General features: G+C 34.6%; 1 protein-coding gene across 1 annotated transcript; it reads left to right on the top strand.

Annotated features, from left to right (window-relative positions):
- Nucleotides 1-3,885: 3,885 nt before the first annotated feature.
- Nucleotides 3,886-12,218, top strand: LOC108329386 (V-type proton ATPase subunit C). The gene is made up of 11 exons (XM_017563563.2): nucleotides 3,886-4,135; nucleotides 4,213-4,281; nucleotides 4,366-4,493; nucleotides 4,601-4,700; nucleotides 9,184-9,251; nucleotides 9,537-9,678; nucleotides 9,874-9,990; nucleotides 10,196-10,321; nucleotides 10,672-10,755; nucleotides 10,846-10,925; nucleotides 11,741-12,218. Exons 1-11 carry the CDS (start codon nucleotides 4,022-4,024, stop codon nucleotides 11,841-11,843), a joined length of 1,131 nt encoding a protein of 376 aa, XP_017419052.1. The 5' UTR covers nucleotides 3,886-4,021; the 3' UTR covers nucleotides 11,844-12,218.
- The last annotated feature ends 727 nt before the right edge of the window (nucleotides 12,219-12,945 follow it).

Below are 12,945 nucleotides of genomic sequence, written 5' to 3'. Positions count from 1 at the left end.
CTCTCTTCTCTTCTTCTTTCCTTTCTTCCTTTTCTTTTCTCTCAATCTCTCTTTCTCTTTTCTTATCCTTGATCTCCTTAATTCTTGCCCCAAATTCTAATTCTCTACGAAGAAACCCATGATCATTTAAACGCTCAAGAAATAATTTTCCATCATCAATGCAATCCCTAATTAGTTCTAGGTTTCTTTTAATGGTTGAAGGCACAAACTTTCTTCTCATGCAAGCTTTTAAATCATGCCAATCACGTATGGAAGACTTTCTACCTTTCCTAACATGATATTGTCTTTCATCCCACCACTCACTTGCATGTTCTTCTAACTTAGAGAGATATATGCTAAGGACATAATATTCACTCTCTTCATAAAACCAAGGATTTATTTTATCAATTTCTTTTTCCCAAGCTAGGTATGTTAATGCACCTATGTCTTTACCAAAGAATGGAAGATTCCTAGCTTGTTTAAACATTTCATCAACTTTATCTAACCTAGAAGACCTATATGAACTATAAGAAGACATCTTTGTTTTTAAAAGTTTTCTTAATCTAAAGGGTTCAAAGCTTCCATTTAGACAAGTCCCAGGTAAGAGAGGTGAGCTAAAGAGCTGCTTAAGTACCAAGTCTTGCCTTGCCAGAAATGTCTTAGGCTACTAACTAATTACCCCTTAAACTAAAATCACCTTTAGAAACAAAGTACAAAACTCAAACAATTAAACACTAAAAGACTAGACGGCCCTAAGTGAAAGTGCAAGTGACACTTGGAGCCCCTTGACACACTTTCACACTAAGAAAACGAAATTGGACTATTACAATGTTCAATTGTGAGCTTGGAATTGCTTCAAAAGCATTTTCCCAAGTCACTTGGCACAAAAACATAAATATAATTAAAAAACTACAAGGTTCCGTGATATGAGTACTCAAACAAGCTCAATTAAATGTGTAAAAACAGTGTGGACTTCAATCTTCAGCTGCTGCCAAGTGTATCTCAAAAACAGTATGCAAGTTGTTCAAATTCTGGTGGCAAATTATGCTGCTGTAATGTATTCTGCAGCTGTTGGACAGCAGAGTTGCATCTACTCAAGAGCTCCTAATTGCTTTTCATTTCAGCTTTCCCCTCACTTCCTAGTATGCTACCATTATAAGTAAAGGTTTCTGCAACTGGATGCTTCACAACAGCTATCATAGTACCTTAAATCCACTCAAACAAACCAAGCCAGATTTACCATTCTGCACAAGTTTTCCACACCAATTTCCAGCAATAATTGACAATTTTGGAAACCAAAAATGTGGTAAACAAATGAACTAGGTATGGAAAAAATAGCAAGTACACAAAAGGAACCTACCAAAGGTGCTAGAACAGATTAAGAAAGCAATTAAAAACGCAAACACAGTTCAGAAATGATTCCAAATGCAAACTGTTTGATAATTTTCAAAACTGTTTGATAAAATGCTCCAATGACTTTCAGATTTTTGAATTTTGATTTTTCAGGGCCTGTAATCTGGATTGCACAGTTCAACAGCTTTTTATCACTTGATATTACTTCTTTGAGTCATCTATTTCATTTTTAATCATGGAACCAGCTTTTTCACAATCCAGTAATGAATTTTGCATCAACATTACCAAACAGTAGCTGGAAAACAGAACTGCACCAGAAAAATTAAACTGAATTTGGTGGTTTGAGATCCAAAACTATATGGAAATGTTCAATCTTTGTTTGGACAGTTTCAACAATTTTTAATGATGATTTTGAACATGTTTAGACCTTAAAACAACTTAGGAACTACCTATAATTCGAAATCATTGTTTCACTTCCATTTTCACTCAAAAATTGATGGTTTCAAATGCAAATTTGCATATAAGTCATGTTTTGACCAAATGAACAGTACTAGCAACTTTGAACCATCAATTGAAACTTGCTCAAGCTATAAAACAGCAAGGAAACAACAGATTTTCGAAATTCCCTACTGCTGTACCACTTATGCAGTAAAATGGCACCAAAATAACCAACCAAATTCAGTTTTATGGAATCAAAGTTTGAATCAGCAAGGAAAAGACTCTAGGAAATGTGAATACACAGATCTAAGCTGGAATTAAAGATGTTTAGCATGACCAAACTCAGATTAAACAATGCAATGAAAATTGGCACGGTGATAAACCAAATTTTAAATCTGAAATAGCAAATGACTAGTGTCTATGCACAACCAAGCTATGCAAATTGCATTTCATTGCTTGTTATGGTTGGCTACACTCTTAGCATCATTCAACAACACTAAACAATGTTGTATCAAGCTTTAGAATCAACCAAAACCAGCTGAAAACAGATTTGATGATTTAGAACATCAAACAAAATTCTGCATCAGATTTAAACAGAATTTTAAAACCAGTTTGGCTTATTGGATGCTTCAGCCTATATTACCAAGGCTAGATCAACTCATCACTGCCTCTAATGGTAACAAACAACTTGTATAGCACTGGTAAGCACAGAACTCAACAGAAACAATTTCAAAACAGTGACAACGATAAAACAGCAACAATAGTTTGCACAAGACTTTAGACAAAACAGAATTTAAAGTTCAAAGCTGGAATTGACTCAAACAAGAAATGATTCACCGTTTAAAATGAAAAATGGACATAAAACACTATAAGAACACATAATTAAAGGCTGGAATAAAATTACAGAAGTAGAATTAAAAGAACAAAAACTGAAACAGAATTAAAACTGAAACAGAAACAGAAAACAGAAACAGAGATGGAATTCAGCAGAATTAAATTGTAGAATGAGAAGAAATGCTTAGCTCCTTGGTGCGTGGAGAACCTAAGCTTTGGATACCACTTGATGGAGCCAAATTCCAGAGGAAACTAGTGGCCTGAAGCTCCCAGATCAGAGGTGTGGTAGATGTGTTGGTGTGCAGCGGAATTGATGGAGTAAATGGTGATGGAGATGTTTGAATGAAGCAAGGTAAAATGAGTGAAGCCTCTCAGCTCAGAAAGCCTTCATATAATGGAAGGAAGCTTGAGAGAAAATGAAGAATCAACAAGCAATTTTGACTCGAGCAGAATGCAAGACTGGAATATATTTCTCAGCATTTGGGCATAGCTCTAAAGTACCCATACAAGGAAGAAACCCTCCTATTTATAAGTGAAGATGAGTCTCTTTTCTGAAATGAAATCCCGCCTAATTTCAAATGGGAAGCCTAATAACAACGCTAAATCCTTCCAGCAAATCCCATGCCTTGCTCCAGGTCAGCTCCTCACGTGTTTGAAGCATCTTCTCATCCAACGCTGGGCTATTTTGGGGTTTTGGCTGGGCGCATATGACTTTGGCAGCAAGCTTTTCCAACCAGGCCTTCCTTTCACGTGCCAAATGCCATGCTGGCAACTGCTCCCTCCAATTTATTTAATCCTACAAAACAAAGTAAACATGCTTAATTAAGAGAAGAAGGTTTAAGATAATTCACCTTCCATAGAAGCAAAATATTAAGTGATCCTTCTTCCTCTTGAACTCTCTTAGCCATGGCTCTAGTAAGAGGTCCAATATATGTCTTAGATTGTCTTCCATCAATTATAATTAATATGATTGATTGTATGATTAAATATATTCTCCAATACATATTTTCTGACAATGTCAACAGTTTAAGGATAACAAACCCAATTAACTCTAAATTTTACTATCCACAAATCTATTTATAACAATAGAATTGATTTTTTTTTCATATTATAAAAATCTTAATCTAAATACTATATCTATAATTATACATAATTACCCCCGCATCATCATAAACTATTAACATTATATTAAATGTAAACTTGTAGAAAAATCTCAATTATTTTGACAGTGTCCATAATTAAAATTGAAGCCTGTAATAAGGGAGGGATAAGGAAGCAAGGAAAGATGATATGTTAGTAGTAGCAGGGGAGGTGGGACATATTTTCATTAGTCGTTTTGCTTAGGTGCCAATGCGTTTTGGTGTGTGATTGCTTTGTGATCCGATCAGAGCAGCGGAAGGAAAGAAGGAAGGTAACAATGGCGAGTAGGTACTGGGCAGTGTCTCTTCCCGTCCACAACTCCGCATCTCAACTGTGGAACCAAATTCAAGAACGAATCTCCAAACATTCCTTCGACACTCCTCTCTACCGAGTAATATACATACTCTCTCTCTCTGTCTCTCTCTCGTTCTCTCGCGATTTTTTAGCATCTTATATTCTTGTTCGCAGTTCAATATCCCTAACCTCCGCGTTGGAACCCTAGATTCTCTGCTCTCTCTCAGTGATGACCTCGCCAAGGTAACTCAACAATCTGCCGAAACTCTATTTTTGCTCTGATCTCGCTTCTCGATTTGCTCAACTGCTTCATCTGGTATGTTTAAGTCGAACAATTTCGTGGAAGGAGTGACGCACAAGATCAGGCGCCAGATTGAGGAGCTCGAGAGAGTTTCTGGTGTGGACAGTGGCGGCCTCACCGTTGACGGTGTCCCCGTGGATTCCTATTTGACTAGGTTTTGCTTCCCTTTTGTTGCACCATTTGCAATCAATCTCTGATTTGTGATTGTTCTTGTTTGTTCGAGTCGCATTTGTTTATTTTTGTGTTTTTTTATTGGTCCAGGTTTGTTTGGGATGAAGCCAAGTACCCCACCATGTCGCCTTTGAAGGAGATCGTGGATGGTATTCACAGTCAAGTGGCAAAGATTGAGGATGATCTCAAGGTTTGTTAGATTTGTGCCCTTTTTTGGAAGCAGTTATATAGACCTTATTTTGACTTATAGTGTGAGCACTTGTATAATATTTGGTAGAGCACTTGAAAATAGCTTATGATGTTACACGATAGCTTGTAAAATCATCTTATAGCCTACATATAAAGCAGTTTAACCTCTTTTGTTCTTCAATTATAATACGACCTTAGGACATGGGCAATTTAGCACATGGTGGCTCTTTTTTTTTTTTTTTTTGTTGTTATTGCTGGCCTTTGTATCGCTGAATCATTCCATGTTTATAGTGGCATAGCGACTAGTGAGTTATAATAACTTTTTTGCTTAACTTACGGATAACTTGGGTTTTGGAGATTGGTTGGTATGTTTGTGGTTGTTCTCCATGTATACGGTAGTTAATAGCGTGCCTTCGGAAAGCTTGTTATTAGTGCAGGATTGTTTTTCCTATTTAAATTTGTGCTTAGGGAGAGGGGAGGAGGGGTTCTCTTTGCTTAAATTAAGAATTGGTGTTAAGGCAGGACAAACTTGACTACTCTGAATTAAAAGGTCTTTGTTATAATTGTACAAATAAGGTGCACATTCTTTGTAACCACGACTATCTAGATTATGTATGTATTAGTCGGAACATATTTATTTATTTCCGTATCATATTTATCAAAGGATATCAAATCTTCTTTATTTTTTATATTAATTCTATTTTATCAATATAAATAATTTTAGTTCGATGTCTTTATCTTTCCTATAGCTTAAATATCTAAGCTTTTTCAAAATTGTATTGGCTCGCAAACCCATTATCTCTTGAGGATTTTATTTGGTGAACCTTTCACATGTTTGTGCACACTATTCTAGCATCATAGTCGACGATTTTTCTTGTAACCTCCATCTTCTCACTCTCATAACTCTGCAACTCCCATTGAAGTGTGTGACCATGCCTAATGGTCGATCAACTTGGGCCAAGTTCACCTCCTTTGTGACTTTGGCCCTATGGTGGTGACTTCATTGGAGTTCATTCAGTGGTTTGATCTAATTCTCTCTCCTTGGTTTAATTTATTGCTTCTTTCTATACAATCACTTTCCCACCATTGTCAATCTTTCTTCATCAATACTATATAACTCTACCATAACTTTGAATGCTTCTCCAACACCATTTCAGGTATATCAATGTCACCCATAGCCTATTAACACTCTAGTGTGAAACCCATCTCCGATGCACAATGATATACTGGAGGTCATGCTTAATTCTTCTCAGACACTATCTTTGTACTAAACCTGGTCTCCTCATTTGAAAATAATTAGTCTATTGCAATTTCAAAAGGTATACATTCTATTGACAACCTTTTTCTGCACCATATTAACCTTAGTTATAATTGATATTCCACCACACATTATGCTATTTTGTCCTTATTATCTTTTTTTTTTCCTATTCTTACATTTCCATTTGGAGCTTTATCTCACCCCTAGTGACAACTATGGCAATCAAAATTGCAATCCAGAGTGTAAGATTGTACAAGTCTACAATCTTCTTCTCCCTCTTTGATCTCGTGTCACCTGAAAGTCACAATTTTGGTTGGATTGCATTGAATCGCCGTTGTAAATTGCAACGCTCGTGGGAGCGGTGATTCTCACGATGTTGTCCCCCCAATGGTGCCTCTTGTGAGCTTGAAACTCCCCATGATGATGCCTCTTGCAGCCTTGATGTTTGGAAGATGGAGACATCATCACTAGGTTTGTTAGCTCTAGTGAACAATTCATTGACATATTCACCAAATTACTTAGGGACCAAGGATGAATCATATTTGTAGCAAGTTAAGCACATACAAGTTATATGTTCCAACTTGAACATGAGTGTTATAATAATAGAAATAAGGTGTAAATCCTCTATAATTAGGAATATATAGATTATATTTGTATTATTAGGAACAATTTTATTCATTGGCGTATCATATTTTTATTATTAAAGAATAACAAATCTTCTCCTTTTATTGTAATGATTCCATTTTCTCAATATAGATGAAACACCTGTGTTGTCTAAGAAATGTATGGTTTCACCTAAATGTCTCGTATAGTTTAACAGTGTTCAATTAAGAAGGAAAAGTGACGGACTCAACCATTCATATATCAATATTTAGATTCCTCACATTTCCTCCCAACGTGAACCCCATATTTTAGATGGTTGAATCCACGAGGAATATGCAGTTTAATCAATTGTATGTTTTTTGTTTACATTAGTATGCTGTGTGCTTTTGGCTTACCTGGACTTTAATTAAAAGTTCAAACTTGACATCTGATTGGGCAACCTTTTCTATGGTGCTGCTATCAAACTATCAACTATGGTGAGTGTTAGATCCTAGAAATTTTAATAATTAGAAACATATACAAAAATGGTTAAATATTTTAATTAAAAAGATGAAACTATTTATTAGTTATAATTTAAAGGATTTATTTTACTTTAAAGATATTTTCTAAGAGATAGGATTTAGTGAATAATCATTCAATTAGAAAAAAATATTATTAGATATTAGTTTATATTCTTGGATATTGTTATATTGTTACTGTTAGATAATAATAAGTGAGAATGAAATATAGTATTTTCCTTAGAGATATTAGGCTTATAAATATATGATAGAACAAGGTTAAGGGGAAAAGTTTTAATAGAAATGGTGGCAAGTCAAGGAAGAAGGGAGAAAATTTTAAAGATTGATTTTTGAAGGGGCTAAAGGAAGAAGTGAAGAGTAAGCGATAGGGGGGAGCTTACATTCTTATTTTTTTGTTTTCTTTCTTGCCTTCTTGTTTGTATGTGATGTAGTATTTTATGAGTCTAAGTTGTGGAGTAAATGTTATTTATCATGATTGTGATGATATGTTAATATGTGCTTGTTTGAAAACATAAATGTATGCTTGTGTGTGGTGGCTCAACAAAAGGTAGATGACTTCCCGTAAGACTTATAGGAGAGCGGTGGAAAGTGGAACCTGAGGACTCTGCCCTGGGAGAGAGGGGGAAGTGGATGTCGTCCATAAGACTCTTAGTGAATAGGAGGGGTTTTAGCTCCACAAGAGCGAATAACTGGTAAACTCTGTGTGGTGGTAGAACTGGTAAACTTTGTCATTATGTCTCTTTGAGAGCACAGTGGGAAGTGAACTCCATCCGTAAGACTTCGAGAGCAGTGAGGTGTTCTAGCTCTTGTGGTGAGTGAATGGCTAGTTCGCTACGTTTGTGAGTTGTAGTTGAGAACTTGATATTTGCTTAATTCTCAAAGAACAAAAAGGTTGAAAACTCTAAGAGGGTGTAACAACTGATAAAGTAGTTTATTAAGTGACTTTGTAAGCCGATGCCTTGCGATGAGATCATTTGTGGGTTGAACTAGTATGTGAGGTCACGAGTGGTTGCATTGTTGTTTTGATAACATGTTTTGAGTCAAGATATGATCATGGGTTGGGTTAGAATGTTGGTTGAGGTTTTATATTGTTTAGTTGTGAATTGTGATTGTAAGGATGGGTTTTTGTATGTTAGTTCATCCTTTTATTTTGGTGGTTGTGGTTTCCACGGGCGAAGATCGTATTTTATATGGGAGTAGATGATAGTCAAGTGTTAAACGAAGATGCACAGTGCTAGAGAGAGAGGGTGGTTAATAATGGGAGACGTTTGGAAAAATCTTTTAGTCTTATATTTTTCCTTTTCAATAGAGTTTGTCTATAAAACAATATATTACAAAAAAAATTGTTTATTGAGATTTCGAATAAGAGAGAAATAAAGTTTTATTTTAAATTATGTAAGTTGTGTTAATTATAGATTTTAGTAAGTGGAAAAATGGGGTGTTAGAGTGAGTTTCTCAATTGTGTAACTCGATAGGTTGGTTTTGTAGTCAATGCAAGGAAAAGGAAAAAGTCTTAACCTGTCAATCACACTTGTGATGATGGTTCATCATAATATAAATGACTAAGTATTCACCTATATCTGTTTTAGCTTGCAGAGTCGCAGATAGATAATCATTGTTCTCATGTCTATCACCTTCCTTGTCGACCTCTATCAGAGTTATAGACCCTTCATACTTTATGTGACTTGTATTTTGAGGACCTTAGTTTGTCCAGTATCATACGGTAGGCTCATTGCTAAATTATTGCATGAGGTAAGCAGGATACGCTTTTATTGTGTCTAATTCTCAAATACCGTCTGGCCACTTTATGTGGTGTATTTTACTTTGATACTGTCCTGGTCATCATTTGTGATATTGATTAGAGCGTGGTCTCTCACTTATAAATAACTTCATTATAGATCCTCAAGTCCCATGACAATTTATTTTGATCCATGCCCACCTTGGCCATTAATTACAAGAGACACCACTAAAGTTGTTTCTGTCGAACCAGCTGTTAGTTTGGTTCTTATCTGAATAATAGTTCATTAAAGAAAAATATCCCTGCTTATTTTGCGTGTTGTAAATTTTATTTTATTTGGCCCTTGAAATTTTGTCTTTCATTCCAGGTTCGTGTTTCTGAGTATAACAATATTCGTAGTCAGCTTAATGCTATCAACCGAAAGCAAACTGGAAGGTGTGTGGATGTTGTTACGACTGATGTTGCTTTCAAATGTAGTACTGTCTTTGGTGCTTAATACAAGACACTGTAGACTAAATCACAAATAAAATTTTAGTTTACTTTGTCCATTTCTTAAAATAATGTTTCAAATGCACCATATTTACCCTTGTTTTTAGTGATTTTAGAATCCTCTTCTCACTTTTTATTAATAAAACCACACACACTAATGATAAAATGTCTTTTATTAAGGACTGGAGGGAGTGTGTTCTATTTCTTTACTGATCTACTTGACTCTTTCAGCTTAGCAGTCCGTGATCTTTCCAACTTGGTTAAGCCAGAGGACATTATAACTTCAGAAAATTTAACTACCCTCCTTGCAATTGTTTCCAAGTATTCACAGAAGGACTGGCTTTCAAGCTACGAAACATTGACAAATTATGTGGTAAGCGGTACAGTATTCTCTCACAAATTTGAATTTCTTTTGCTATTTCCCTTGAATTATTGTTGATGGATCTTAGTGCAAAATCCCTGTAATTAATCTAAGTACTCCAATCATGTTTTTGACACTGTTAATAATTTTGAGCTTCTTTCTTTGCATTTTTCCTTATTCTGATTCTGTTTAGGATAAATATTTTAGGTCCCCAGGTCTTCTAAGAAGTTGTACGAGGACAACGAATATGCTCTGTATACTGTAACACTCTTTAGTCGAGTTGCAGATAATTTTAGAACTAGTGCACGGGAAAAAGGGTTCCAAGTAAGTATTTTTATTGATATAGATATATACTGTCTTAAATTTGTTAAAATTGACAATATCTGTGTTCTCTCTTGGATTTTAATCCTGCCACTTTCTAATGGAAATTTGTGGTATGAAAGAATGAATGATACCTAATGCCAAGTGTTAGGATCAATTCATGAGTTGATAAAAGGTGCGTAATTTAACTTCATGCCATTGTATTTAGATTCGTGACTTTGAATACAGTCAAGAAACACACGAGAACCGAAAGCAAGAGTTAGATAAATTGGTACAAGATCAGGAAAGACTGAAGGCTTCTCTGTTGCAATGGTGCTTTACCAGTTATGGAGAGGTATTAATTTCTTTTACCTCATTTAATTTGTGGAAACACCTTAGAATATTATACGACAGGATTTACTGGTAGTGGTACAAAATAGAGGATGCTATAGAAACATGCTTAGTTAAAGTACTATTTTCAAGGTGGACTTCTTATACTTTGGTGTATCTTTTTCTGTACTATACTATCTGGGACTGGCATTTGCAGTATGGTCCTAAGTTTCTCTCCTAATTTAGTAGAGCATTTGTTGACCTTAATTTTTTTATCATGTTTTAGCTTTTTTCCACTAAACAATTATTCTTTCCTTTTGATTCTAAATTGTCATGGTTCTTTCTCACTACCTTTTACCATATATTTTCCCATAGGTTTTCAGTTCCTGGATGCACTTTTGTGCTGTGCGTTTATTTGCCGAGAGCATTCTGAGATATGGTCTGCCACCATCTTTCTTGGTAATATATACTCTATTGAAATCAAAGTTCCATCTAATACCCCCTCCTCCCTATTTTCAAATACTGGTCACTGAGCATTGGGTATTCCAGGCATGCGTTTTGGCTCCGTCTGTGAAATCTGAGAAGAAAGTGCGCTCTATCCTTGAAACGTTGAATGATAGTACAAACAGGCAAGTGGCTTATCAATGGCTATTGTGTATTACCATTTTAGAATTTACAGCCCTTGGTAAATTTTCACTCTGCCAGAGCTAATTTACAGAGGCACACAGCAGATGGATTCAAGATCTATGTTCTTTTTTTGGTTTTGCTATGGGTCATCTCAATCCTTGAAGTAGATAAAACATATTGTTTGTGTTTTGTTCAATATATATTATACTTGTTCAAATAGACAAAAAATATGGTACTGGTCTGTTTGCAGTTTCCAATGAACAACAGCTGTTTAAAACATAGGAAGTTGTTGATAGTAGCTTGTTATTTGAAATATTGAAGCTTTTATATTCTCTCTTGAGATTCTCTAAATAAAAATAAGAAAAAATGTAGATTGAGATGGTAGAAAATGTTACGAATGCGAATTAAATATCTGATCTTTCTTTTTCATTGTGAGTGGTGACAAAGTCAATCGTGCGTGTGAAATGAAAGGAGTGGATTTCTATCGTTGTTAGTACGAATGATTAAGATTCAAATGTCGAGTCAAATTAAGCAGATGGTTTCATTAACAAAGTATGTGGCATGTCTATAACAGAGTATCCCAACTTGAAAACTTTTACACTATTCTTTCGGATCTTACCATGAAGATTCATTCCTTGTATATGTGCATATTCTGATGTCTCAATTTGAGTGCTTCTGTTCCTGTACTTTGACGAACTTGCTTTCCTCTCACTTTTATACATACAATATTTATTTGTTTAATTTAATGCACACTATTGCCTCTTAATTTGTTTGACAACTTTACATGCTGATATTGTATCTTTGAAATTGTGTGCAGTGCATACTGGAAGATTGAGGATGACGTAGGTACTGGGATGGTTGGCCTTGCAGGTGATTCCGATGCTCACCCTTATGTTTCTTTCACTATCAATCTTGCTTGAACACTCAGAAACCTGCCCTGGCTCATAATTTAAAGCTCGCTAAGGTCTCCTTTGGTCAGCAATAATGCCAATGCAGAAAGAATTTGAAGATATTGTACATTACGATCATTTTTCATTCTTTGTTATTTATCTATACTATAACTGAAGCAATCAAAGTTTGAAGAGGGTCGGATGAATTATAAGGGTGGCGTCTAGTGCCGGAATTGACCATTAGCAATTTGTATTGTTTGGTGTAAGTTTTATTGTATGCGATTATGTGAACTTGGATAGGTGACACTATTGCTCATCCCTTTAGAGAATAATACAGCCCTTCGGAGTGTAATAATAAACTGTTGTTCCTACGCAATAATGTTGTTTGTTGTTGTACTTCTCAAATTTAAACTTCTTTTACTACCAGCAGTTACATTATTTGATTTTTAAAATTGACATTTTATGTTCGGTTTTGACATTTATAGATGTTTTTCCCTATTTATGCCAGCTGAATGCGGTTAGTTATAGCAGTTTTCTTAATCAAGTATAGACGTATATTTTACAATCAATTATTCTAGCGTGCTAGTGGATGTTTAGATATTACTTGGGAGAGTATGATATTACGTTTGCTATAATAATTTGTTTTACATTGTCTTGAAATTCAAGAATACACTTTTGAGAAATTGTTGATTTAATTATTCTTTTTTTTTAAAACCTATTTATGTCTTTTTGGTATTTTGAATTATTTGGAGGTGAGTTGTAGCTAGCGGTTGGACATACATCAAAAGAAAATAAAAAACATTTTTTTTATTTTTGAAAATTTTTATTTAATTTATTTATTTTTCTTTTACAAAAAAGTTGAAAATGAATGTCAAGTGTGCGAGCAATCAAACTGACCTCAAAAAATAAAGAAAAATATATTTTTTATGATTTTAAAACAATATTTGTGAAAAGTGAAAATAATGTCGATAAAAAAAAATGCAAAATTAAGTGTAAAAGAAAAATACAAATAATATTAAAACATAATACAATGAAAATTGGAAATATATAAATAAATAAATATGGCACAGTATCTTTCAAACTTTTCAATTCTCATTTTTCTATAATCTTGCTCGTTCGTTTTCCTTACATT

The sequence above is a fragment of the Vigna angularis genome, chromosome 2 (assembly GCF_016808095.1).
Source record: "Vigna angularis cultivar LongXiaoDou No.4 chromosome 2, ASM1680809v1, whole genome shotgun sequence".
Classification (NCBI taxonomy): Eukaryota; Viridiplantae; Streptophyta; class Magnoliopsida; order Fabales; family Fabaceae; genus Vigna; species Vigna angularis.
The sequence above is the reverse complement of the archived record's forward strand: the minus strand, read 5'-3'. Positions and strand labels throughout refer to the sequence as shown.

Bases quoted from the DNA above. Each gene is read 5' to 3' on its own strand.
- LOC108329386 (XM_017563563.2), top strand. From the start codon at position 4,022: ATGGCGAGTAGGTACTGGGCAGTGTCTCTTCCCGTCCACAACTCCGCA. The intron at 4,494-4,600 runs GTTTTGCTTCCC...TTATTGGTCCAG, and splicing joins GTGGATTCCTATTTGACTAG to GTTTGTTTGGGATGAAGCCA. The intron at 9,679-9,873 runs GTAAGCGGTACA...TAAATATTTTAG, and splicing joins AAACATTGACAAATTATGTG to GTCCCCAGGTCTTCTAAGAA.